Genomic DNA, 25,895 nt, shown 5'->3' with positions numbered 1-25,895 from the left:
TAAATCCCATCAACTAAACTACGATGAAAATGAAGAAAATGCTCGACCGAATTAATAGTCCAGGCAAACCAAGGAGCTTCGAGGAAATAAGGTTTATCTAAATATATAGCAGAGAGCCAATTAACCGTTGAATTTATATTTCGTACATGTTAAACTGTAATTAATAAGAAGATTAAAAATATATTTTATAAAATTTTTGGCCTTCTTGCATTAATCTGAAGACTAAATGGATAATTATTCGAAATAAATATTCGAAAGGCGTCAAATAGTTTAATCATGGGAGGTAAAACCACAGGGTGTTTTCTAAGGTTTACCGCGGATAATTAAAAATTTCCGCAATTAGTTGTCTTGGCACCTTAGTGACTGCAACCTATTGACCCAATTCGCTTATACTACAATTAATCACATCTGATAATTAAAGCACCCATTTTGTCCAACAAAAAAAAAATTGTGACCAAGTAAAGTGTCGGAAAATTCAATGTTCAAGACATTTAACATTTTTAAAACCACTCCTACGATAAATGTAAAACTCACTTATACCCAAGCCAACATTACGCAACTTGTTAAATCTACATTTGGTTGTCAAGTTTGCGCCAGAAAAGTATAGTTGACGATTCATTTATCTAATCATTAGGTAATCATTAACGCGGCTATGATTATACTACAAATACAATCAACGTGAAAAGAAAGAAAAAGAAAAACTTGCATTCTTTAAGAGAAGGGTAAAAATTACTATTCCAAAAGGGTATGAAGTAGTTTCATTTCCATTAGCGATTAATTTATTTCGTTAATGTTGGAAATATTTCGAAACACATTATTTTACCGGGGAACCCTCGAAAAAAAAGAAGGGATTATAATTAACGTCACCTCAAACAATTTATTTTTTGGACCCAAAAAACCGAAGATCTTAATCTTTCTTGAGAATTATTTTAAAAGAAGATGGGGGGGAGGGGTAAAAATATAGGGGGAGGGGTGAAAATACAGAGTGGAAAAGATCACATCTGAAAATCGCGATACTGCCGACGGAAGAAATTCGTATACAGAACTGTAGACCATTGAAACTACAGATAATACAAAATTGACAATTGTTACTAGTTCTAATATCTATTTGGCTCAAAACATAGGCACTCAATTAGCGTTGTCCAATTACTGTTAATTTACATTATCTTCAATTACTTTAGATGATAATTGATAACTACTGGAGAAATGAAGGAATTGTTGTTTGTATCCAGTTTCGGTTTAGTATACCGATTTCTTAAGTTGGCAGTATTACGAATGTAAGACAAAAGTGTCGGTCCATCTCTTCCATACTTCAGTTACGAATTTAACAATTTTTTCTAAGAATATTGAGTAAATATACCATTGCACAACGCTTGAAATGTACACTTTTTACACAAATTATGTAGAATTTACTAAATTGTCATGTTAAGATAGCTAAATTAGTAATTGTAGCGCATCACTTCTGATCAGGCAGTTAAATTGCAAAGTCTGTCACCCCTTTCGCGCCACTTGACTAATTTGAACGGACAAATCTTCGCCACATCCTAAAATCAGGTTTTCATTAACTTGTACCTTTTTTAGGAAGTCCGTGCGCGACTTTTAATTATATGTAAACGACATTCCATGGGTTGAAATTAATTTTACTGGCGGTCTTCGTGCAAGTTAATAACTTCTTCTTCTTCTTCTTCTTTCGGAAATGAATGTCTTTTAAAGTATCTTTAAAGAAGAGCTATCATTAAATTTTACTGAACCCATCACGCGGTTTTGTTTAAAACGAGAATATTTAAAAAAAAAATCGTTTTGAGATTAAGTTGTAACAAGCTAGTTTCGCACTCCTGCACTTGGCAAAATAACGAACGTTAAGGCGGATAAACACACAATGATAGAGCTCAAATGAAAGAAAGTAGTCTTAGACAACTAGGTTGTATAGTAGTCTTTAGTTTAAGTATCTTGGCTACGTAGGTTTTTCTAAAATAACTACCATTCTTACTAGTGAGGTTTTGAAAATGCACATACATTAGCTGCAAATTAAGATTAGTATGTTTCGATTTATTACTAGGCAAGAGACAATATAGTTAAATGCCCATCTTACCGAGTTCCATTGCATACATGGCAATAAGAAAAATAAGTATTAAAATAAAATATGATCAGAAACGTATCTTCAGAACCAAAACGACCTCCAGCACTGTTCAAAAAAACAGTAACCAAAAAACGGGGTGATGAAATTCTTGGGCCACCGCGAGGTTTTTAATTAGGAAGTTCATAATAAGGAGCGACCACTTGCATTTTAAGTTCCGAATTTAGAAGGACGCGTTCTTGGTGGCCGAGCGACATGCCACTTCATACCCGGTTAGGTACGAAACAAGATGTGCACGACACTTTTGAAAATACTAGCGAAACAGTTTGGGTTCAGCTAATATGAATAAAGGCCGTTTAAAACTAACCTGCAGTGTTCCGGGTAACATGCTTTGAAATCAAAAATAGCTAGAAATGTTCATTTAAACATCGAAACAAGTTAAAGTTTCAATTATTTAAAAGCAAATACAGCCACACAGCCAAGTAGGGTTAAAATTAGAGTATTTCGAAGTACAAGATAGTCCCAAGCCACCCACTTTGATAAGAATCGCAACCGACCCTCAAGAATCCTCAAACGAAAACCGGGAACGTCCGGATTCAAAAAGAATGAAATTTATCACAATTTTCCACCAAAGATGATCAGCTCTTCCCCCTTTTTTTAAAGTTTGCTGCTGTTGGGCAACCCTTTCTCCTTGATGTATCATTAATAATAAGAAAAATTTAACATTTTGGAAACGTTTCGTTAATACCAAATCAACTTCTAAAGGTCCCGTATCCCTTCCCTGTACCATCGCAACGAGACAAAAAAAACACGCGTTCCATCATAGTTATTGTCATATCCAATTAATGCGAACGAAACAGACATTTCTCGGACTATGTCCCTAGGTGAGGTTGTTCAATTTTGAAATCGTAATTAAAGGTTTATATATATACAGTTGTAAATTTATATTGCGTGGGTTAATGTCCGTAATATCATTTTTCTCAATTTGGGTGGTAAAGGTACTTGTTGATATGATCGATTGTGGAGTGAAATTACTAGTTTAATCTTGAATGGAAATAACTCTTAAATGTAACGAATAAAATTTGAATCCCCTGGTATCAACATGTAATTTTAAAGAGAAATATTGGTTTTAAGAAAGATGCAACTTAATGGCAACGCCAGGGATTAAGGGACTTATAACATACATCATCCTAACTCAAAAGATTGCGTCAACTTCCAGGACTGTTTTCGACAAGCATTTGTCCAAGTATTTCACAGCGTTGAACTGACGTCTCAAAGTTAGTCTATATTCTGAACCCTTAAAATGAGGCCTAGCTAGTTGGTTCCATCGCATACTAAAAACCCAAACGTTATCCGTGCAATTAACACACAGTTCAACTACGTTTCGCAACTGTATTTGTCAATATAAAGTTCGTAAAAAAATGCAAATGAAAGCAATAGTCTGGAGGAAATTAAATGGTATTTTCAAAACCCCAGGTTTTAAGTCAGACTCAAGATGACACATTATAGAAGCAATGATATGGTGCATTTTTATATTTGCAACTCTCGCGTCACGCGATCTCTGATATTAAAACTGTCAATTAAAATGGAATTCTATATTTCTTTTTCTTTTTCTTGCAAGAAGCCGCTACGACTTCCAAAATGGTATTTCCCCTAAACCACGTAATTAATTGATAAAAGAGACAGGCCACAAAAATTCAGAGGTGTCAGTGCACTCCAACATTTCTTTTTTGACACCTTTTTTTTAAGCCATTACATAATCAAGGTAGATCGAAATAGAAGGGCTTCGTAGATTCGAGTGACAATACCCAGACAGATAGCACCATTTCGACGCAAATTCAAAAGGAGTTGTAATTATCCGTACGAGTGCCACATGAAGGAAACAAGATTGTAATGACTATAAGACAAAATGTTCTCCCAGGCATAAGACGTTTGTGACTTGATACTAAGAGTTCTAATACTTCTCTTCGAGAGCATTGTACCAAAAAGCGGGCCATTTGTAACATGATTCTTCCCAACATCAGAACATTTGGAGCAAGGTTACTAAACTTAATGACAAACGCGATAAATATCTCCTTCATCTAGTGCTTAATTATTTGCCAAGGCCCGCTTGAGGATTTTTGTCCCACGTCTAGACGAGGTTTGTGGGTTGATTGCTGAGACTTTAGTACCAAACAATTTTAGAATTCACCCTAGCTCGGTGCGATTCCCATTTGAAGTTTGATGAGGAGCCAAACCATGATTAAAATTAAATGCACTATGTTGATATTTAAGCCCAAATTATAACTGTTTCTGGGTTTACTCTAACATTAAACTCAATAATATAAATCTCCACTAACCTACAATTTCATACAGCTCTGGTTTAAAAGTTAAAACCCAATCTATAACACACACATACGAAACTGGTTGATGAATTTTGTGTCCAACAACATTATCTAGTCCTTTTGTATAAGAAATTAAAAAGCGAGAAGACACCCCAACAAAAGGAAACCCTGACGGAAACGAGTGCTCAACTATTGATAAAGCAACAGCCGTAAGGACGAAGAAGGCGTCAAGACGCGTTATTGACACATCATAACTCATAATTTCAACTTTTAATCAAATAAAGAAACTTAAAAATTATTCTTTGTATTACTCGAGTTATTAATCAAATTGGCGGGGCACGTCATGAACTCTTTTTTTCCCCACCCTCATATGCGGCTTTATTATATTGGCTTCTTGAAAGTAAAGTCCAAATGACTTTTTTCTTCGTCGTTACAGTTAAAGTTAGTTAATAGAAAACTAATAATTATACAGCGCCTACTCTTAGATCTATGACGCAAATTGAACTGAACCAAATTATAGATTTCAAGCGGAGATAACCTCGGGTTAAAATTGTTTTGATTGCAAGTGTCTTGTTTAAACAAAAAAAATACAAAGAAAAGTCCTCGAAATCGACTAATTTTCAGTGCAATTAATTTTCCACTCTTATTGAGGAGATAATTATTATTTATTATTACGTTGCGTGCCATTGGCGGGGTAAAGTTTTAGTCTCGTTTACACTGGTGAATGGAAATTAAGGCCTTTTTATATTTATGATATGAATGTTCTCATTTTGCGGTCCTGAATGGTTAATATAAATTTTATTATACGGTGCAGATTATAATCTAACATAAACTTGCAATTGTAACGTTGAATTAGAGTGAATACGGACTCGTGATGGGACTTACGAACTGTCGCAAAGGCAACACCGTGTCCAAGTTCTAAAGCTTAGCTGGTTTTAAGGCACGACATTAGCAAACATTTTAGTAAATTAACTTTGCAATTTAATTATTGGAAGATTATTTAAAATATTGTTTTAGAGTTAACAAATTCTATTGACCTTAATTCAGGTGTACTTTTAGTGAGAAATATATTTTACAATCAACTCGTCGTGGTTAACACTTAAGACATGACTAATCATTCAAGAAGTTAACAGACTCAAATTTAACTTTGACTTATAACTCAAATTATGACTAGACAAAAGTGCCCGGGTTTCTTCCGATTGTCTTCAAAAATTTTACAAGGAATAACGCTAAGAGGACAGACCCAAGGTTGATGCTGTCACGGCTTAAGTATATAGCAAAGTTACCTTCTAAGATTATTGTTTGATTCTGGACTGATAGATAAATATGCTTCACTATAATAAACGAGGAATAAGATTCTTGAGGATAGAGAGCTAAGCCTAATCATGAAACTTCAAAGATTGTAATCTTAAGTTGATTCATTTTTAATGTCGAAGGAGCTGCCCACAATTTAATTTTTATAATTTTAAACTGCAAAGAGATTGTGGTCGAAGATATTTAAAATTCCTTTATCACGAAATCGATAATAATAGAACTCATTTTAAAGTAGGAAGTAAGTTTCAACTTCAAGACACTAGCTGTTTTATCAAAGTAATGAGGTGCCAATAAAATGAACAGGGTATATTTAAAGAGTTAATTATACTCTTAAGAACAATGGATCTACCGAAGAGATGAAACATTATTTCAATAGAACCCACGGGCAACATTAATAAAATTACTGCACTTTTAATTCAGTTTTGGAAATCCATCTATCATGGTTTTAGAAATGGAGGATTCATACCATTTACACCAGGATTTTCGGCTACTTGGCGTACAAAATTGTATCGCACATTGTCCGCCAAATAGCCTGACCTCCTAGCGTAAATGGTATGAATCCACCATGTCTGAAAACTATGTATAGCACATAACGTACGATGCTAAAGCTAAAACATCAGAGAACAACACATCATATGCTGGAGTGACGTTGTAAAACTTGACATAACCCATTTCTGAAGACATTTTTTTTCACACACTAAGTTCAAGAAGTTAAGGCCAGATATACTAATACATCAAAACTGTGGGACTGAAGATATTTTGTTAAGCAATCATCTCGAAAAATAAAATTTCAAAACTTCCATTTAAAATTTTTACCCCAGCTATTTCGACTAAAAAAAAAAAAGCTCCATTCGTTAAGGTGTAAAATATTTTTTAAAAGGACTTCGGGAACAATTTTGAAAGGTAAGATGGCAATCGCGTTTAATTTATTACTCTTAACACCTCGAAGTGCTCTCTCGCGAAAGATTGTGGATTTTAACAAAACAAATAGCCGGTAAAAATTGGCGCGGCTCGATAATTTTCACACATTCTTCCAAATGATTCGCTCGGACCTTTTGAACTTATCCATTCCCTTCTTTGAAACTAACTGATAATTTTTCATCCGACGCGTTAAGAATTTTTGTTCCCCATCAGGGTTTATCATAAGCCTAGCATACTGTTTATAAGTAAAGGAATGGGGTAGAGGGGCGCCTCGTGGTATACATAGTTTTCAAACTAGGAGGCCAGGCTACTTGGCCGGCAAAGTGCAGTACCAAAGAGAGTAGCCTCCTGATCTGAAAACTAAGTATAGTATTTAGTATTTAACGGAAACAGAACTGGTAGCCTACTGTGACACCTATATCTCTACCCAAATAACCGTGGAAGGTGATCACAGTGGGCCATGTCTTTATTTCTGTTATGGTTTGGAGGATAAATGTTGACTCTAATGTGGTGCAACGCAATTAACAGTCTAATAAATTAATAAGAAATTTGACCTTATTGTCATGATCATAGGTTATTTATACTTCAAGGAAACCCAACCAATATTATTATAATGGGGTTTAAACACAATGGCTAATCATCCTAAGTGGACTAATTAAATTACTTATAAAGGATCATTGATCATTTATTACCAAGGAGCAACCATGACCAAAGCTAATCAAGCTTTCAAGGCTCCTTAAAAAAATAGCCCACCATAGAGGTCAAAAGGTCAATCAATACCATGGAAAGGTGACACTAAGTTCTTTGTTGCCACTTCAACCGGACTTAAAGTAACCATAAAAATGTAAGAGTCTGCAGGCGGTGACATTGCAATATGACGTCAATAACACATTTTTGAATAATGGTCTCAAACATACACACACAAAAACAACCAATTTGAAATCTAGTTCTTACCTCGTCGATACGTCGAATTCCTGGTTTTGAGTCGAGCATCCAGTTTGTCGAGAGCATCAATGGTGCAGAGGGTAAGAAAACGTTGACTTTAATTGGACGAGCCGTTAAAATACGAATATCGTATGAAAATCGTTCGTAATTAGTCTCTTGAAACAGATTTAACGCTGGCCGTTGTACGCCTTTAGAGGACGTCTTTGAAATTTTCTCACTCCGACACACGGATCGAGGCGATGAGTAGATACCGACATTTAGCAGTCCAAGCACGCGTTATCAACCGGCGTCCATCTAAGCCAGAAAAAAAGTCGACGTCAGAAATTGCTTCTTTAATATTAGCGCATCGAGCTTCTTAGATTAATTAAGCCGATTAGGGCCTTCGATTTTCTTGTCGCGGTTTTAACGAAGAGTCAATACCAAAATGGGTGGACGGAGTTTCGATTTGATGAGTCCAATCAACCCGAAATTTTTAATTTTCTTAAACGTCAATTTCGGCTCAAAGATTGCGCAGGTTTCTCGAATCGTCGCGATGACTCAAGATATTTGAACTTTGCTCCGTGCAAATGGTGCAACGCTGAAAGGCCACGTCATCTGTAAATGATAATGAAAATATATATATTTTTTTTAAATGTGTAGGACATAAACCGTAACCTTAAAAAAATAGACTATATTCAGAGTCAAAACAAACCACTACTAAATCCTGATATCTTGCTGATATCAACCATGAAGTGTGGTCAAATTCGGTATCAAATTAAGAACAAACAAACAAATACTATCGTAAGAATATATAAGATATGGTGCAAACCAGAAGTTTATTAACTAGAAGTTGCACAGATAAGCACACGGTTAGGGGGTCGAAACGATTGTCCCTCCCTGAGAGTGAAAAATCAAACCCTTTTACAAACGTAGCTACAACCTTAATTTCCCCTATGTTTAAAACTAATTTAAGAGTAAGACTGGTATCGCCTTCTATTTAGTATTGGATGAAGTTTAAATATATATATATTTTTTTTTTATTTTCAACTTAATGAACCCTGATATTTTATAAATTGCGATAAATGGAAGGTCGTTATTGGCTTAACGACGAAAGAAATATCCTGTTGAAACGCAGTACTTTTGAAAGTGCTAATAAACCGTCCTAAATATCATTATGCAAAACTACCAAGGCAATTTTCCCACCAAAAGACACTTGGTCATTCGTTAAACGATTGTAGGACGTCTAAAGGACTCGTTGCAAAGGTAGATTTGAATTCTAAAGTGTCAGATAATGGTCCGCCCTATAATTAAGCGCATTTTAATTCTTCTTGGCGACATTACAAACTGAACCTCTTTCGGGTTGAGTTCAGACCCTAAAGCCCCTAGTTGACGATGTGCCCTCGGTGGGAAAAAGCCAGGAGTAGGACACTAACGTTAAATAGTATTTCCGAAGTTAGACTTAGTTTAACTTTGGGTTTCTAATACAACGTAAGAGGTTCGAGCGGTTCAAGTATCCGACTCCCTGAAAATTAGCGACGGAACTTGGCTAGAATTGATTAAGATTTCGATTTCTCGATTATATTCGTTTTGAATACCAAAAGCTCAGTCTGTATTGGCCCTCTCTTATTTTGATTTTTTTTTTGGGAACGCGGGATTGGAACCCCCGGGCACGCGCGGGACGTCTGTAAGAAATTTCATTAATCAAAAGTTTATAAGGAGCCTTCGACGCCGTGGTAGAATGCGGTCCGCCATAATTCGGAAAAAAATATCAGTGTTTTTTTTTCATACTTGGCGATTTTTATTTTATTTCTTTAATTTTTGCAATGGCGGTCTTTAAAACCCTTTGATTATCTACTTCGAGTCGCGCCCCATTACCATTCGGTCGCGCGGAATTTATTTTACACTCGGGGCTCTCGAAGAATAAAAACTGTATCGTATAATTGGTTTGCGGAAATAATCGTACATATCGTATAGGTTTTTTTATGGTATTACTCATTTTTTTCTCCAACCATTTTTAGGGACGTCCTAAATGAAGTTAAATAAACAGTGATAATTGTATCACGCGTATGGTCAAAAAATGTTATAATGAGCACTTTGAAATCCATACCTAAACGTCCTCACTGCTAATCAACAACGCCCAGCTTTACTCATCAAGATGAAAATTACTATAAAACATTACCCTTGACCATAAAAGGTACTCTCAACTAGAAATATCCGAGGCCATCTTGAAAAATGGCGGTCAGAAAGGCAACCTATACCATCCAACAGAATAACGTCCTTGCATTTCAACAGAGACTTTTAGTAAACTCACCCCTATCAAGAAGCAATATCTAGTTTACTAGGGAGAAGGTATAAGATGCCTAAGTATTCGCGCGCGCCATAGTCCCAGTCCCCCTTTCAAAATACAAGGGGGGACGTAAAAGGAGACAGGGCTATTTCGCCTCTCCTCAGTCGGAAATGCCTAATTTCCGTCATTCGCGTCGCGCTGACGTGAGTTTTCAAGAACCAATGAGATGCTGGTTGTAATTTAGAGGCGGGGATTAACTCCAGACCTACGTTTGGACTGGATATGAAGCTGGAAATGTGGCGAATTTATACCTTCTCCCTAATAAACTAGATATCACTTCTTGTCTTAACCATAGAGGGTACTCTCAACTAGAAATATCCGTGTCCATCTTGGAAAATGGCGGCCAGAAGGGCAACCTATAACTTCTAACAGAATAACGTCCGTGCGTTTCAACCGAGACTTTTAGTAAACTCACCCCTATACACGGGCTTTACCAATTATGGGTTGTGATTTTCTATAGGTGTAAAACGATATTCAAACTAGTTTGTCCATCTTGTTTCGAGGTAAGATTGTCCCCGTAAGAAATAAGATGCATTTTTCATCGAATGTACTTATTTAGTTGTCAGCGCGTTCCTTTTGGGGTCCCCAATATATATGAAGACGTTAATTACTCGATTCTTAGATTCGAAATGGAGATTTGAAACATTGAGACTATATACATTCCCAGCCTATCTAGTTAACGACGTTTGTTTAAGACAGTCTATAATAAGGGCTCCGAGTATATATTATCGTTGCTTGTCGTTTGGGGCTTAATTTCTGCTAGTAATATCTGATAAAGATATCACAAAATATTTTATTTTTTCCCACTTAATTACCATAAGTCATAGTCACGAATAGAGTTGTTGTAATTCGAAAGGTGGAGTTATCGCTGTTAGCCCCACTTTTTTGTGGTTTATTCGAATGTTTTTCGTTTCTAGTTCTTGCGTGATCCGATTGCTTAATTTTTAATCCGTTTCCAGTTCAATTTCACTTTGTTGTTAGCATTTTTCTCGCTTAAAAACCTTAGGCGAAGATAAGACGGCAACCTGACTCACCATTATGGTGTTGTAGCTCGCGTAAGGTTAGGTTTAGATTACGGTAAAGGTTACCTTTATGTTTCGCTTAGGTTCAATTGGGGGTCAGGTTGAATTTTTTTAGCCCATTAGGGTTTAAGAATAAGACTTTAATTACGAAAGGTCCGCTGGGGCTTCATAAAATTAGCTTTTAATTTAAAATAACCTAATTGCTCTAATTTATCGAATAATAATTCCTAAAACTTAAGCCTATGCTAATAAACGTCCATCATAAATACGTCTATTTTTTCCAATCTCAGAAAATATAATTAATTATACTGACGTTACCAATACGTTCTTAATTATTCATCAGTAATTAAAACTCATTACACTAACCACTGAAATTAAAGTAATTAATACGAACCTTCGTACAACAAAATCGGCGATCCACATTGACGAAAGAATAAAATTCGGTAATGATTTTTTCATTGTCTACCAGGGTCAAAGAAATTACTAGAATACTGCTTAGATCGACTAAACGTGGCAAAACCAGTAAGCGGAAATTGACGTCATAGGTCAGAGTCCAAAATACGTTTTCAATACCAATGTTCAGTTCGGAAGTCATGGGAAAATAGCATGGTTGACGTCACACTAGGTTCTAGTTTGAAGAAAGACTGAAAGGGGGGAGGGGGTCAAAGTTAAAATGTCGAAGCAGCTACATCATTAAACATTTATTTTTTTGGGAGGTTAAAGTCCAACCATGCTTAAGCGCACGTGGTTTCAAACGCATTGAGCTCTTGTACCAAGGCTAATTTGCTAGCGTCCTCTAGGGGCGGTACAAGGAAATATCTATATTTTGAATATAAAGTTTTAATAAAATTACAAGTTTTTTCCACTAATATCATAGTTAAATATTAATTAGAATTTATTATAGATTTTATAAATTTATCAAATATTTTTAATATTTAAAATAGTTAATAAGATTTTGTATCGATGTCGCTAATAGCATCGAAGAGCGGGGAAATTCAATGTATGAAGCGAGGATCCTTGATTGAAGTATATTTCTGACGTTTTAAAAAATAACCATCGGTATTTGATCAATAATGTTCTTCATTGGAAAAGTTGATTATTCTCGCTTCTTGTTCTAGATAATATTGACTCCAAAATGAGCAATGTTTTGAAGGAATACCACCGTGTTCAATTTCGGGCTCCATTTGAATTTTAAGAAATAACTTGTTCCTTGATTCGTACTCGAACCACTTAAGTGGCCTCCCAAATGGTGTTGGATGTCTATTAAATAAAATTATATTTTCTACTTACCGTGACTTTTGATCTAACAAACCACCGACCGCTACGCGATCAATACTATCAAGGGTTAAGTACTTGATAAGTAGTAGGTACTTACCCATAGCGCGCAAAGTTCCCCAAAAACGTCATTATCATTTTAGACACGTGTTTATCCTCTTCATCGTGGCGGAGTGACTCGTTCAAGACGTGTCCAAACACAAGTCCTAAATCAGAGCTATGTCCAGTTCCGGCCCAATGGGGCAAGGGACTTGTCTTTGGTCTATGAGTCAACTGGAATAAAAATGTCTTCCCTTTGGATCTTCCGAACTTCGTCAAGAATTCGACAAAAATATCAGCGCGGCAAAAAAATAAGTAGTCGGAAGCGAAATCAATCATGGCATCTCTGACGACGCTACCCTTATCTTCGCAGCGAAAATCGTTTAAATAAATTTTTTTAATGGCTTCCAACGTCGTCTGGTTTTCTTCTTTCGAGTGTAATGTTACGAATGCGGAAAAATCATTTGTGTTCGGATTAGATTTCCCCAAAAACTGTAAGGCTCGCGCAGATCCTTCTTTGAAATTGACACCCAACAAGACATCGTGAGTTAAATCGGAAGCTTGTTCTTTCAGCATGATATAAGGGTGCTTGGGAATGAGTTTACCATCAATAAAAGGTAAGAAATGCTTCAAACCTAAATTCGAATGAGGGATAATGGATATTGATTCCATAAGACGTGTGGGCTCCATGGTAAGTAGACAGTTCTCCAGGAGTGTCTTATTCACAGTATCACAGCCTAAAAGACGCGCGTAACTCAACCCACGCTCTATAGCCTCTTTTCGAGTCTCGCAAAACGAGGACGCCGAGGAAGACCCTGCTAAATAAATTCGGTTGAAGTACTTTCGAGTCTGGCTATTTAAGAGATGGTACTCTATGCAGGATCCACCGGCACTGTTTCCAAAAACGGTGATTTTGTTAGTATTGCCGCCAAACGATTCAATATTCTCGTGTATCCATTTCAAAGCCAAGGCTTGGTCCATTAGGCTTAAGTTACCCGGGTATTCCTCATCTCCCCAGTAAAGAAGACCAAATACATTCAGTCTAAAGTTCATGGAGACAACGATGACGTTAGCTTCAGTGGCCAGGAAGGCAAAGTCGAATATTTTGGCCTCAGTTGAGCCGTACCAAAATGTACCACCGTGTAAGCAGACCATTACTGCGAGGTCTTTCTTAGTATCGAATCGCTCAGGAACCCAGATGTTTAACGTGAGGCAATCCTCGGACATAGCGAAATCCTCAATCTTAAATATTTCCACAGACCGACGGGTAATGTACTGATAGCAGCCAATTGCTTTGAAGATTGCTTTAAACGTAGTAGACCATGATTCCTTCGGAACTGGAGGCTTGAAGCGAAGTGGTCCAACTGGTGGCTTGGCGTAAGGGATACCACGAAATAGTTGGACCGTCTGATTAGGCTGTATTGTAAGACGAGTGCCTTCAATATCACCATTTCTTGTTCTAACAAAAGGAGCGTCTGAGATTTTCGCGTCCACAGACATTATCATTATAAAGCACGAGAAAATAACGCTTGAACACAGCATTTTTAATTTGTACTCGCCTTTATTTTAAGCGGCAAACTTTTGATTCGAGTAGGTGTGTGTAAAACAGTTGTTACAACTACACTACAACAACAACGCGGCACATGTATTTTATTAATGTAGTTCAGTCCTGACTCAGAGATGTTGACGGTTAAATTGCGGTAATTTTTGTGTGTTTACAAAAATAATGTTAGACTATGTATATGATTATTTTTTATTTATATTAAAATTAATATTTCAAAAAAATCCTTTTAAACGAGGGTTTTTAACTTTGGAAATAGATAATTCCATAAAGTACAAGCTTGATTTCTAATTCCGGCTTTAACCTCAAACGAATTCAAATTAATCATTAAATATTTCTTCTCACGTTGATTATAATCAGGCCACGTAGATTGAGGACTTCTATGAAGCAAAACTTCATTTCAATTAAATTGGAATGAAGGCATATTGAAATTTAAAAGATCAACCCAAAGCTATCACCTAAAGAACTGATATATCTAGTGAATTCTATCTGAAATTTTATCATTAAATGCTTTCGGGTAATCTATTTTCATTATTTGAAAAATTGACTTACCCATTACGTGCAAAGTTGGCCCAAAGGCCCATCATATTCCTGCACAACACAGTTTCATTTTCGGTAAAGCCTTTGGTTGGATCCAACGGAAACCCGAATATAAAATCCATTTCAACACCGTGAAAAGATCGCATCCAGCTAGGAATTCTCCTGACCGATGGTTGAACATCGAACCAATACCTGTAAACTTTGTTGTCATTCGCGCTTAGCATATCGGACAACAATGTAACACCGCAATTAAACAAGAAATCGTCAGAAAAATTAACGGCTTGATCACGAAACAAATATGGATCTGTTGGATCGTCCCAATTAGTGTAAAAAAATCTAATCAAATCCATTAGCAGCCTTCCCTTCGCGTCACGTCGAACTTCTGTCAAGGAGTAAACGTAATCCACAAATTTCCTATTTGACACCATAGCGTCTTGAGAGAAGGCAACTACTTTGTCCGCTAACATAAGGTATACGCCATCACCGGTATTGGTCCCGATAAGTACTTCTATTTCCTTTGGTACATCGTCTATTGTCGTGTCCAAGTCTTTAGGTATGTACTTGCCATCTCTAACGGGCGTAAAAGTGACCCCAGCTCTTGGGTTGACATTCTTAGCAGCCATAATTAGTTTTTCAGCCGGTACTTGTTGTAAGCAATAAACCATATCCTTAGGATGGTAGTGAGGATAAGTTGGGTAAGCTGAACACCCGACTGAAGCCGCAAACTTTTAAATTGATAGTTAGTTAATTGATAAATAATTTAATAGGGTTTAATTTTATACCTTAAAGGTCATTTCCATGGCCGCTGGCTCTTCAGAAAAGGCCCATACATTAAATGGGGTTCCACTCTGCATGATAACGCGATTAAAAAGATGCCTACTCGATGGTATCAGTAACTGATATCCAACAGAAGCTGATCCGGCCGATTCACCAAATAGGGTTATTCTATTCACATCCCCACCAAATTTAGCCACGTTTCTTTTGACCCATCGTAGAGCGGAAGCTTGATCCATAAGTCCAACATTTCCGGGTAACTCCTCAGCTCCGAGATACATAAACCCAAAAACAGATAGGCGATAATTTAAAGTAACCACAATGACATTTTCTTCCGAGGCCAGTATCTGACCATCGTATTTAGAGGAGGACCCGTAGCCAAGGGAAAAACCGCCACCATGTATCCACACCATAACTGGGGCTTTAGTTGGAATGGGATTCGGTGTCCAGATATTTAAGTACAAACAATCCTCTGACGTCGCATTTCTCTTAGGAACTAACCATTCAGGGGGTCGAGAAACATATCGTGGCACTACTTGTAAGCAAGCCGGACCATAAACCTTGGCGTTGAGGACACCTGACCACTTTTCAATGTCTAATGGTGGCCGAAAACGATGACATCCTACTGGCGGAACAGCGTAAGGAATGCCTAAGAAAACGTTCACAAACTTCCCCGTTGTTGATAGAATTTTGGAACCCAACATGGACCCAGACTCAGTGTGAATCATGACGTCATTTCTGTCACATCGGTCACCGCGAAATACGTATACAAGTCCGACTATAACGCAGTAGAGAGCCCAAATAGAGTACGTCATTTTATAATCAAAGTTTTGCTAACTTTAATAAGTGTCTGGAAACTTGGAAACCTAATACAATGGGAAAATTCATTTATGAATAAAAAACCTATTAGGTGAGAAAATTTTAGGGTTAAAGTGTATTATTTAAACTATATGTATATTACTGATGTGCTAATAGAAATATAAATTTGCTTTAATTTTAGGGTTTCAAACAATAGTGGTAACGCCCGATAATTACATTACTTTGAAAGTATATAGTCAATACAGGAAATGAAAATGTATAGTATTTTTCTATTCCTTTTTTTTTCTGAAGGGCAAAGTTAACAATTAACATTCATAATACTCGATTCTTGATTAACAACGACGTTTTACAACTAAATATTAAAAAATATTTATTTTGTGAGGTATTATTCAGGAGAAGCGCAGAATTTTTCTTTGTCTAAACGGTAAAAACAAATATTGGAAAATTAGCAATTTGCTACATCAAACAAGAACCCATATTAGACCTGAGAATGTATGAATACCCATTTTAGGTTTACACGAGGCGTTTCTTTCGGTTATGAACTTGTCAATGCAGCGGTGATGCGAAGGAGTAAGAAGCCCGAGATCAAGGCACTGCAGCCTAATGGTTTCTTTGAACATGCTCAGATCTTGTATGGGTTTTTTATGCAAATATGAAAGTGCAATGCTTACTGATTGTCATCCGCAATTGCGGTAGAAGCTTATCATACAAGGCACATTCTTGAATTCGTAAGTCTTTTCCAGACCCCACTTTTAACTTCAATGTGTCATCAAGTAAGACTTGTTTTCTACCTTTGATCGAATACTGTGGCCATTTTCTGTCCGCTGCTTTACTTGGACCATTAGGATCTCTTTGAAAAAGAATAATAAAATTAACTTTGATGCAAAAGTTTAGTCTCTTTTATCGGCTTACCCGTATTTAGCAAAGTTGGTCCACAATTCAAGCATGGTCTTTGATAGTTCCGCTTCCTTTTGAGTATATCCCTTACCTTTCACCATCGGAAAACCAAAAACGAAAACTATTTCATCTTCGTGTCCGGCTCCCATCCACTTAGGCGATTCCGGAATTGAAGGGTGGTGCCCAAATCGATATCTGAAGATTTTATTTCCATGTCGAGCCAAGGCATCGTTGAATCGATTGGTATCGCAAAGGAAATATAAATCCGTGGCAAAATGAACAAATTGCTTTCTCATTTTACGTTTGTCCTCTGGGTCTTCCCAATCAGTGTACAAATGTCGGACAACGCTCGCTTGTTCGTTTTTCAACCCCAATGTAGCTTTTATGTACCGTAGGAATTGTTCAGAATCAATGTACGAGTCTTCAACGGGCATTAAAACTTCTTCAAGAATTGGAAACGTAAGACCATCTTCGGTCGTGGTACCAAGCATAACTTCGATATTTTTGTCCACAATTTCTATCAACTTTTCGGAACGGTCCTCTAAGTAATCACCGTCAATAACAGGAAGATGTGATAAAATTCCATCGGAAGGTGTATCAAGTGCTATTTTTACTAAATCTTCCGAGGACAATTTTCGTAGGCAATCCACCATATCTTTCGTTTCACCGGCGTGACAGTTGCTCGAATGCGCTAACCGCTCACTAATTTTACTTGCCGTATTTTTGTCATTACTACCCCATATGGCATTGCTTGTTCCACTCATGGATATAACGCGTTTGAATAGACCATGACTTGAAGGAATGGTCAAATGATAACTACTGCTCGCTCCTCCCGCACTTTCTCCAAAGATGGTCACTGATAAATTAAAATGGAACAATTACTTACAAAAATTTAGAACTGATCATTTAACCATACCTTTACGCTTATTACCACCGAAAGCCTCGATGTTATTTTGTACCCATTTCAGAGCTAAAGCCTGATCCATAAGCCCCATATTTCCAGGTGACTCTTCATTATCCAAGTATAAGAAGCCCAGTGGGCCGAGACGATAGTTCATGGACACGAAAATGACGCCACCCTCAGACGCCATCAACTGACCATCATAAAGGAAAGTGGCGCTGGATCCGCCCTCGAATCCACCTCCGTATATCCATACCATGACCGCCGCATCTTTTGGAACGGGATTAGGCACCCAAATATTGAGGTTTAGACAGTCCTCTGAGGTTTCGTTGCTTGGCGGGACCCACCATTCCATTCCTTCCTGAATGTGCGCTGGTGGCACAAATTGTACGCAAGAATTTCCTAGTTCTTTGGCTTTAAACGTATGGTCCCAAGCTTTAACTGGTACTGGAGGTTTGAAACGAAGATTACCCGTTGGTGGTTCAGCGTACGGGATACCAAAGAAAGCTTCGACATTTTTCCCTAATGGTGTAGTTAATTTAACACCTTCAACAGGACCAGATTTGGTATTGACGATCGACCCGTTTACCGTGGATACGAGAATGAAGGTTAAACACTTTATGAAAAAAAGCAACATCGCGGCTTTGTACTTCGGAGTAGACTGAATTCGAAACGTATCGCGCGAGGAAATAAGATATATCAAAATATATGACACGTACCTTATATAACTGATAAAAACATCTGCACTAATAGAAAACAAGTTGGGAAAACCAAAATATTACCTCTCCAAGTCAAGAGGAGGCCTACTTACAAACTTATTTACCCAGATATGGAAATGTTTCTTTTTTTTTTATGAACAAATACTGAAGTTAATTTTATGAAATATTAAAGAGGTATACAAAGCATAGCGAATATTCTGTAAATCAGACGACATTTTACATCCAATAAGGATATACTTGTACACATTAAAATCATCCGATGGGGGAAAAACGGGAAATGAAGAGATAAAACTATGGAGGGATATTACCTTTATGTGTTTGTAAAGGCCCAATTTTCTACTCCTCAACTGTATACCCTCTATGTTCAAAGCCAGATTCACAACAGGGTTGCCGTGTAAACACTAGCCTCTCGTTTCACCTCAACGATTTTCTTAGTTTGTCAACATGACTGTTAACGTTACATAACACCAAAGCTTATTTGTGGCTACACGCACTGAAAGTAAATGCGCACCATATAACGCATGACAACACGAAGCTATAATCCGATTACGATCAGACCTTTCACTGATCTGGGCTGCCTTCAGCAGAGCTCACCAATAAAGACAGCGGATTTTGGAAAACGTTAACCGGTGAGCTCTGTCGTCATAGCTTTGCTGAACGCTTTTCTCCGGTCATCGGTGTTTTAAAAATGACGCTAGCGCAATAAAGCGTGCAAGGTACTAAGGCTTAAAAAAATTGTATGATAACATATTTATAGAGATAGATAAGAACAACTTTTATAATTAAAATTAGAAAGACTAACATGTCTCTTAAAATTCTCGCGTGATCAACTGGTTTCACGCCAATTAAATAGGTATAGTCCCATCAGAATCAGCAAGAGCTATTTGTAATAATACCTCAAAAACAAAATCCCCTTCTGTATGACACTGCTAACAGCGCTGAGCTCTGCTGAACGCGGCCTAGATTTTCACCATGATGCTTTATCTATATCTATATAAACCGAAGTCCTGACTGACTGACAGACTGACTGACTGATAATCAACGCCCAGCCCAAACCGCTTGCCCTAGAAGGCTGAAAATTTGCAGGAACGTTACTCACAAGTAGTAGGCGCGTACTAAGAAATATTTTTCCAATCCGCCGCCATCTTAAAAAATGGCGCCCAGAAATGTAAAAAATCTTCCTTATGCAACAAAGTCCTCGCGTTTCAACCGATTTCGCAAATATTTACTACACTGGTTTCGATTTGTTGCCATCTTTTTAAATGGCGGCCAAAAACTTAAAAACCCCTCTTTATAGAATAATTTCCGCATGAAAAGTAATAAAAAATGTCCCGACGGGCGGACGGGCAGCGCCGAGTGCCTTCGCTCCTAGGGTGCTACAAAATTATTAGTCATCAGTAAAATCTACCCATTCTTTACATCATTTTGATGGAAGCTCTTATTACACGCGAGCGACGCCGCGGCTAACAGCTAGTTCAATTATAAAATCTAAGCCTGATTATTTAAAAGTTTATTTAACTTTCGGCTCACTCTGAACCGTTAATGTCTCTGCATTACAGAAACGAAAACCAAACCCTAGCGTTTACTTTCTGGTTCACTAGGCCTATTGACAAATAACAGTTCATTTGACCGACATAGTAGCGTTCTTCTTGTTCAATAACGAAAGGATTATGCTATAAACAGATGTAGTATAGCTTAAGTAATATATAAACATCCATTTCAAATAATAATATAAGAAATATTCTTGGGATATCAAAATGAAACAGAGCTTTAAAGCTACAAAACTACTAAAGGCATCGAAATTACGAAAAATATTTCCATATATTAATTTTACATTATGAGAAAACCAAATATTAAGGTTTTGTAGGATTTCTTTCCACATGACCACAAGGCGAACTGCTAACACGGTGCACTAGTGTAACAACGGACGGACACACACAGACAAACACATAGACTGCTGTTTCACCCTTTCCGTATTAATTTTGTTTTGAGAGACAAGTGTATTATTTAAACTATGTGTATATTATTGATGTGCTAATAGAAATAGAAATTTGCTTTAATTTTCGGGTTTCAAACAATAGTGGTAACGCCCGATAATTATATTACTTTGAAAGTATATAGCCTATACAGGAAATAAAAATTTATAGTATTTTTCTCTTGCTTTTTTTTTTTTTTTTGAAGGGCAAATTTCACAACATTCAAAATTCTTGATTATTAACTCTTAATTAATAATGATGTTTTACAACTAAATATAAAAAAGACATTTTGTGAGGTATTATTCAGAAGAAGCGCAGAATTTTTCTTTGTCTAAACGGTAAAAACAAACATTGGAAAATTAGCAATTTGCTACAGCAATTTATAAGAGCCCATATTAGACCTGAGAATGTTATGAATACCCATTTTAGGTTTACATGAGGCGTTTCTTTTGGTTATGAACTTGCCAATGTAGCGGATGAAGTGAGGGAGAAATACACCCGAGATCAAAGCACTGGAGCCCTTTTGTTTCTTTGGATAGCTCAGATCTTGTATGGGTTTTTGTTGTAAATATGAAAGTGCAATGCTTACTGATTGTCATCCGCAATTGCGGTAGAAGCTTATCATACAGGGCACATTCTTGAATTCGTAAGTCTTTTCCAGACCCCACTTTTAACTTCAATGTGTCATCAAGTAAGACTTGTTTTCTACCTTTGATCGAATACTGTGGCCATTTTCTGTCCGCTGCTTTACTTGGACCATTAGGATCTCTTTGAAAAAGAATAATAAAATTAACTTTGATGCAAAAGTTTAGTCTCTTTTATCGGCTTACCCGTATTTAGCAAAGTTGGTCCACAATTCAAGCATGGTCTTTGATAGTTCCGCTTCCTTTTGAGTATATCCCTTACCTTTCACCAATGGAAAACCAAAAACGAAAACTATTTCATCTCCGTGTCCGGCACCCATCCATTTCGGCGATTCCGGAATTGAAGGGTGTTGTCCAAATCGATATCTGAATATTTTATTTCCATGTCGAGCCAAGGCATCGTTGAATCGATTGGTATCGCAAAGAAAAAATAAATCCGTGGCAAAATGAATTAATTGCTTTCTCATTTTACGTTTGTCCTCTGGATCTTCCCAATCAGTGTACAAATGTCGGACAACGCTCGCTTGTTCGTCTTTCAACCCCAATGTAGCTTTTATGTACCGTAGGAATTGTTCAGAATCAATGTACGAGTCTTCAACGGGCTTTACAACTTCTTCAAGAATTGGAAACATAAGACCATCATCGGTCGTGGTACCAAGCATAACTTCGATATTTTTGTCCACAATTTCTATCAACTTTTCGGAACGGTCCTCTAAGTAATCACCGTCAATAACAGGAAGATGTGATAAAATTCCATCGGAAGGCGTATCAAACGCGATTTTTACTAAATCTTCCGATGACAATTTTCGTAGGCAATTCACCATATCTTTCCTTTCAGCAGCCTGACAATTGCTCGATTGCGCTAACCGCTCACTAATTCTACTGGCCTTGTTTTTGTCATTACTACCCCACACGGCATTGCTCGTTCCACTCATGGAGATAACGCGTTTGAATAGACCATGACTTGAAGGAATGGTCAAATGATAACTACTGCTAGCTCCTCCCGCGCTTTCTCCAAAGACGGTTACTGATGGATTAAAATGGAACAATAACTTTCCAAAATTAAGAAATGGTGATTCTACCATACCTTTACGCTTATCACCACCGAAAGCCTCAATGTTGTTTTGTACCCATTTCAGAGCTAAAGCCTGATCCATAAGCCCCATATTTCCAGGTGACTCTTCATTATCCAAGTATAAGAAGCCCAGTGGGCCGAGACGATAGTTCATGGACACGAAAATGACGCCACCCTCAGACGCCATCAACTGACCATCATAAAGGAAAGTGGCGCTGGATCCGCCCTCGAATCCACCTCCGTATATCCATACCATGACCGCCGCATCTTTTGGAACAGGATTAGGCACCCAAATATTGAGGTTTAGACAGTCCTCCGAGGTTTCGTTGCTTGGCGGGACCCACCATTCCATTCCTTCCTGAATGTGCGCTGGTGGCACAAATTGTACGCAAGATTTTCCTAGTTCTTTGGCTTTGAACGTATGGTCCCACGCTTTAACTGGTACTGGAGGTTTAAAACGAAGATTACCCGTTGGTGGTTCAGCGTACGGGATACCAAAGAAAGCTTCGACATTTTTCCCTAATGGTGTAGTTAATTTAACACCTTCAACAGGACCAGATTTGGTATTGACGATCGACCCGTTTACCGTGGACACGAGAATGAAGGTTAAACACTTTAAGAAAAAAAGCAACATCGCGGTTTTGTACTTCGGAGTAGACTGAATTCGAAACGTGTTATCGCGCGAAGAAATAGGAGATATCACAATATATGACACGTACCTTATATAACTGATAAAAACATCTGCACTAATAGAAAAAACCTTGAATTAAAATTGACCTCAAGTCTTAATTTGAAGCTTGTATGCTTGCCAAGAGATTTACCACTAGTAAAGAACAAGTGCCGTTTTCCTCTCTCACGCTTGTTTCTCAATGGTTTGAATTAAAATGATTATTCGATTACAGTTTTTTATTAACTCTACTTTACGGTACAATGTTCAGGAAAAAACGCCAAGTGTTGATACTTTAATGATGATCTATTCACTTTCATAGTAAATGAAATAATTTAGTAATGCCTAAAATATATAATAGTTTTGGAATGAAGCCATTTTTTTCACAACATCCTTTATTATTATATATACATCATATATCTTATATTTTTTTATCGCATTGACCTTTGGCTGCATCTATAAAAATATATTAATGTGACGCATTTTATCAGTCCTACGTCGAAGAGAGTTTATTAGGAAATACTTACGAGCAGCGGCCATATATTGTGGAATTAATTTTTCCCATAAAGCACACTGTCTAATTCGCAGATCACGGCCTGGTCTCACTTTGGTTTTCAGTCCAATACTTAAATGAGATCTTTTGCCTTTAGAATATTGAGGCCATTGTTTTTCACTAGCCGATTTTCCATTGGGATCTCTGTAAAAAGATTAGTTAGCTGTTTTGAATTTTAGAACGTGAAAAAGCGTAACCCTTTAATTATCTTTATAAGTATGGCTCTGTCGTAGTATCGGTATCGTTCACGCAAGACAAAACTTGTCACCACGAGACGCCCTCCATCCGTTTTTAATGGATCGATCCATATTTATAGAGAGTATTATAAGGCTATGGCAAAAGTCAAATACCCATATTTAGCAAAATTGCTCCAAAATTTCATGACCCTGGTGGACAATTTCTTTTCTTCGTCGGTAAAAGATTTAGACTTATCTAAAGGCCAACCAAAAACGAAGTCCAACTCATCCCCGTGCAGGCAACCCATCCAAGACGGTAACTTTACAACTGACGGGTGGTGGGTGAACTGATACCGGTATACCTTATTTCCATTTTCGACTAACAAATCATTCATAGCGTTGATTTTACACAAAAACAGCAAATCGCCGGCGAAATGGTTAGCCTGTTCCCGTATCTTAACCTGGTCATCGGGTTTCTCCCAATCGGTATAAAAGTGCTGCACCAAATTTACCAAATTTTCGTCATCAGTTTTCATCATGTTTTGAATGACCTTGGACAATGTCTTCTCAGTTATGTAAGAATCTTCCTTAGCTTCTAGAATCTTGAACATGGTGACCAGAAACACGCTACCCTCGTCGGTGTTGGCGCCGAGCAATACGTCTTTCTTGGAATCAATTTTCTTTTTGGCAATGATATTCTGCGGGTTGTCTGGAATATAAGATCCATCCACAACGGGTCCGTATATAAGTGGACGGCCTGAAACCATTTTCGTTTCAAGGGCTTTAGTAACCAGGGTTTCCACGTCAATTTTTCTCAAGCAGTCTACAATGTCTTGGACTTCTTTTGCGGTTTTTGAGCATCCGGTTGAGTGGCCGAAGGATTCGCTGAGAGCGAAAGAGGTGTATTTGTCATGGTAGGCCCATATGGCGTTACTGGTTCCACTTTGAGCAATGACTCTTTGAAATAACCCTTGACTAGATGGAATCGTTAAATGGTGGGTTGCAGAGGCACCTCCGGCAGATTCACCAAAAATCGTTACTGTTAAGTAAGGAATGATATAACGGTCATCAATTTCATCTTGTTGAAAAGAAAATATCTAACCTTTATTTGGATCTCCTCCGAAAGCCTTAATATTTTCCTGGACCCACTTCATACCCAACGCTTGATCCATGAGTCCAACGTTACCGGGTATTTCTTGCGGGTCCAAATACAGAAAACCAAAAACGCTCAAACGGTAATTGATAGACACGACTATAACGTTACCGATAGCCGATAGAATCTGTCCATCGTATTTTTCCAAGGCTGATGACCCTGCTTCGAAAGCACCCCCATAAATCCATACCATGACTGCAGCGTCTTTCGGTGTCGGCGTTGGAACCCATACATTTAGAAAGAGGCAATCTTCGGAGGTATCTTCGTCATTGGCCAGCCACCAGCGTTCACTACCTTGCCTTAAGTTTTCCGACACAACCTGAATACAACCTTTAGATTTTTTGTTCGCTTTTAGGGTATCTGACCATGGTCGCTTTGGAACCGGTGGTTTGAACCTTAGATCCTCAACTGGGGGCTCAGCGAACGGAATCCCCAGGTACCCGTGAACCTTTTTACCAACGGGTGTGGCAATTTCAATTCCTTCTACGGGACCTGATAACGTCTGAATTTTTAGTTCGGCATTTGTAGCGGTAAAATAATTGGCAACTATAATTAAACATATGTAAAATAGAAGCTGCATTATAGCGCAAACTTATTTTCTCTTCTTTCTGGATGAAAGCACGCTCGTAACTGATAAAAATGGTTAAAGTGTTTTCAATCTCGTTGTTGCCTAACGTCGTGATAACAACTGAGATAATCTACAGACAAATTCTCCCAGTCATACGAAACCGGGATTATTTCTGGTTATATAAAGCATATAAACACTATGAAAGTAATGAAAAACGCTTATGACTATTCAAGGCTCTAGATGTTAACCTGGGAAAACATTAAAACAAATTACCCGTCCAACTTATGAAATAATCCGCAAAAAATTTTGATTATAAAAAGTATTTATTTTACGTTACAATTCATTGTGAATATCAGTCTCAACGTCCAAATCTCCATCATCATCCTTTGAAATTTTCCTTGCAACAATATTTTCTAAATCTTCATAAGGTTCATTTATATCCTTAGCATATTTAGAAGCGACAATTTCATCTACCGAAAGATCCTCTTCATATTCAGTCTTCTTCTGACACGAACCAGATGCACCATCGGCAGAATTTTCACAAGATTCTTTTTCTACGTCTTTTACGATGTTAACATGTTGGTTGTCACGCGTTAAAGTTTCCATTTTTGAATCTATTGGCGAATCAG

General features: G+C 37.4%; 6 protein-coding genes across 8 annotated transcripts in view; all 6 read right to left on the bottom strand.

Moving 5' to 3' along the window:
- Positions 1-12,960, bottom strand: part of LOC149623613 (acetylcholinesterase-like) — a 144,601-nt gene extending 131,641 nt beyond the window's left edge. The window contains exons 1-3 of one of the 2 annotated variants that reach the window (XM_089852657.1): positions 12,305-12,960; positions 11,324-12,189; positions 7,591-8,175 (exon numbers count right to left, since the gene is read on the bottom strand). In XM_089852657.1, coding sequence (XP_089708783.1) covers positions 7,591-7,647 — 57 coding nt within the window. In that variant the 5' untranslated portion in view covers positions 7,648-8,175; positions 11,324-12,189; positions 12,305-12,960. Of the gene's footprint in view, positions 1-7,590; positions 8,176-11,323; positions 12,190-12,304 lie in introns of those variants that run through there. The other variant, XM_089852656.1, reaches the window with a different exon arrangement.
- On the bottom strand, positions 12,961-13,820 carry LOC149623612 (acetylcholinesterase-like; the record flags this gene model as incomplete). The annotated part of the gene is made up of 1 exon (XM_089853297.1): positions 12,961-13,820. A coding segment is annotated over exon 1 (825 nt), but the record flags the coding sequence as incomplete, so codon positions are not given.
- Positions 13,821-14,033: 213 nt separating this feature from the next.
- On the bottom strand, positions 14,034-15,989 carry LOC149623611 (acetylcholinesterase-like). Its single transcript, XM_089853296.1, has 3 exons — positions 15,127-15,989; positions 14,357-15,069; positions 14,034-14,184 (listed from the first exon to the last, which is right to left on the bottom strand). Exons 1-3 carry the CDS (start codon positions 15,931-15,933, stop codon positions 14,034-14,036), a joined length of 1,671 nt encoding a protein of 556 aa, XP_089709422.1. The 5' UTR covers positions 15,934-15,989.
- Positions 15,990-16,053: 64 nt separating this feature from the next.
- On the bottom strand, positions 16,054-18,379 carry LOC149623610 (cholinesterase-like). Its single transcript, XM_089852635.1, has 4 exons — positions 17,751-18,379; positions 16,850-17,690; positions 16,609-16,787; positions 16,054-16,354 (listed from the first exon to the last, which is right to left on the bottom strand). Exons 1-4 carry the CDS (start codon positions 18,370-18,372, stop codon positions 16,323-16,325), a joined length of 1,674 nt encoding a protein of 557 aa, XP_089708761.1. The 5' UTR covers positions 18,373-18,379; the 3' UTR covers positions 16,054-16,322.
- LOC149623608 (acetylcholinesterase-like) lies at positions 18,313-25,842 on the bottom strand. Of its 2 annotated transcripts, none has more exons than XM_089852632.1 (5): positions 24,648-25,842; positions 23,720-24,584; positions 23,344-23,513; positions 22,869-23,272; positions 18,313-18,351 (listed from the first exon to the last, which is right to left on the bottom strand). In XM_089852632.1, exons 1-4 carry the CDS (start codon positions 25,276-25,278, stop codon positions 23,238-23,240), a joined length of 1,701 nt encoding a protein of 566 aa, XP_089708758.1. In that variant the 5' UTR covers positions 25,279-25,842; the 3' UTR covers positions 18,313-18,351; positions 22,869-23,237. The 2 variants fall into 2 exon arrangements, with proteins under 2 accessions (XP_089708758.1, XP_089708759.1); XM_089852633.1 differs by lacking the exon at positions 18,313-18,351 and having other exon boundaries at positions 22,852-22,895; positions 22,971-23,272.
- On the bottom strand, positions 20,608-22,875 carry LOC149623609 (acetylcholinesterase-like). Its single transcript, XM_089852634.1, has 4 exons — positions 22,162-22,875; positions 21,261-22,101; positions 21,020-21,198; positions 20,608-20,761 (listed from the first exon to the last, which is right to left on the bottom strand). The coding sequence occupies exons 1-4, from the start codon at positions 22,781-22,783 to the stop codon at positions 20,730-20,732; spliced, it is 1,674 nt and encodes a 557-aa protein (XP_089708760.1). The 5' UTR covers positions 22,784-22,875; the 3' UTR covers positions 20,608-20,729.
- Positions 25,843-25,895: the final 53 nt, after the last annotated feature.

Source organism: Phalangium opilio, unplaced genomic scaffold (genome assembly GCF_054372755.1).
Source record: "Phalangium opilio isolate 3A_F unplaced genomic scaffold, DU_Popi_V2 ptg000113l_1, whole genome shotgun sequence".
In the NCBI taxonomy this organism is placed as follows: domain Eukaryota; kingdom Metazoa; phylum Arthropoda; class Arachnida; order Opiliones; family Phalangiidae; genus Phalangium; species Phalangium opilio.
The sequence above is the reverse complement of the archived record's forward strand: the minus strand, read 5'-3'. Positions and strand labels throughout refer to the sequence as shown.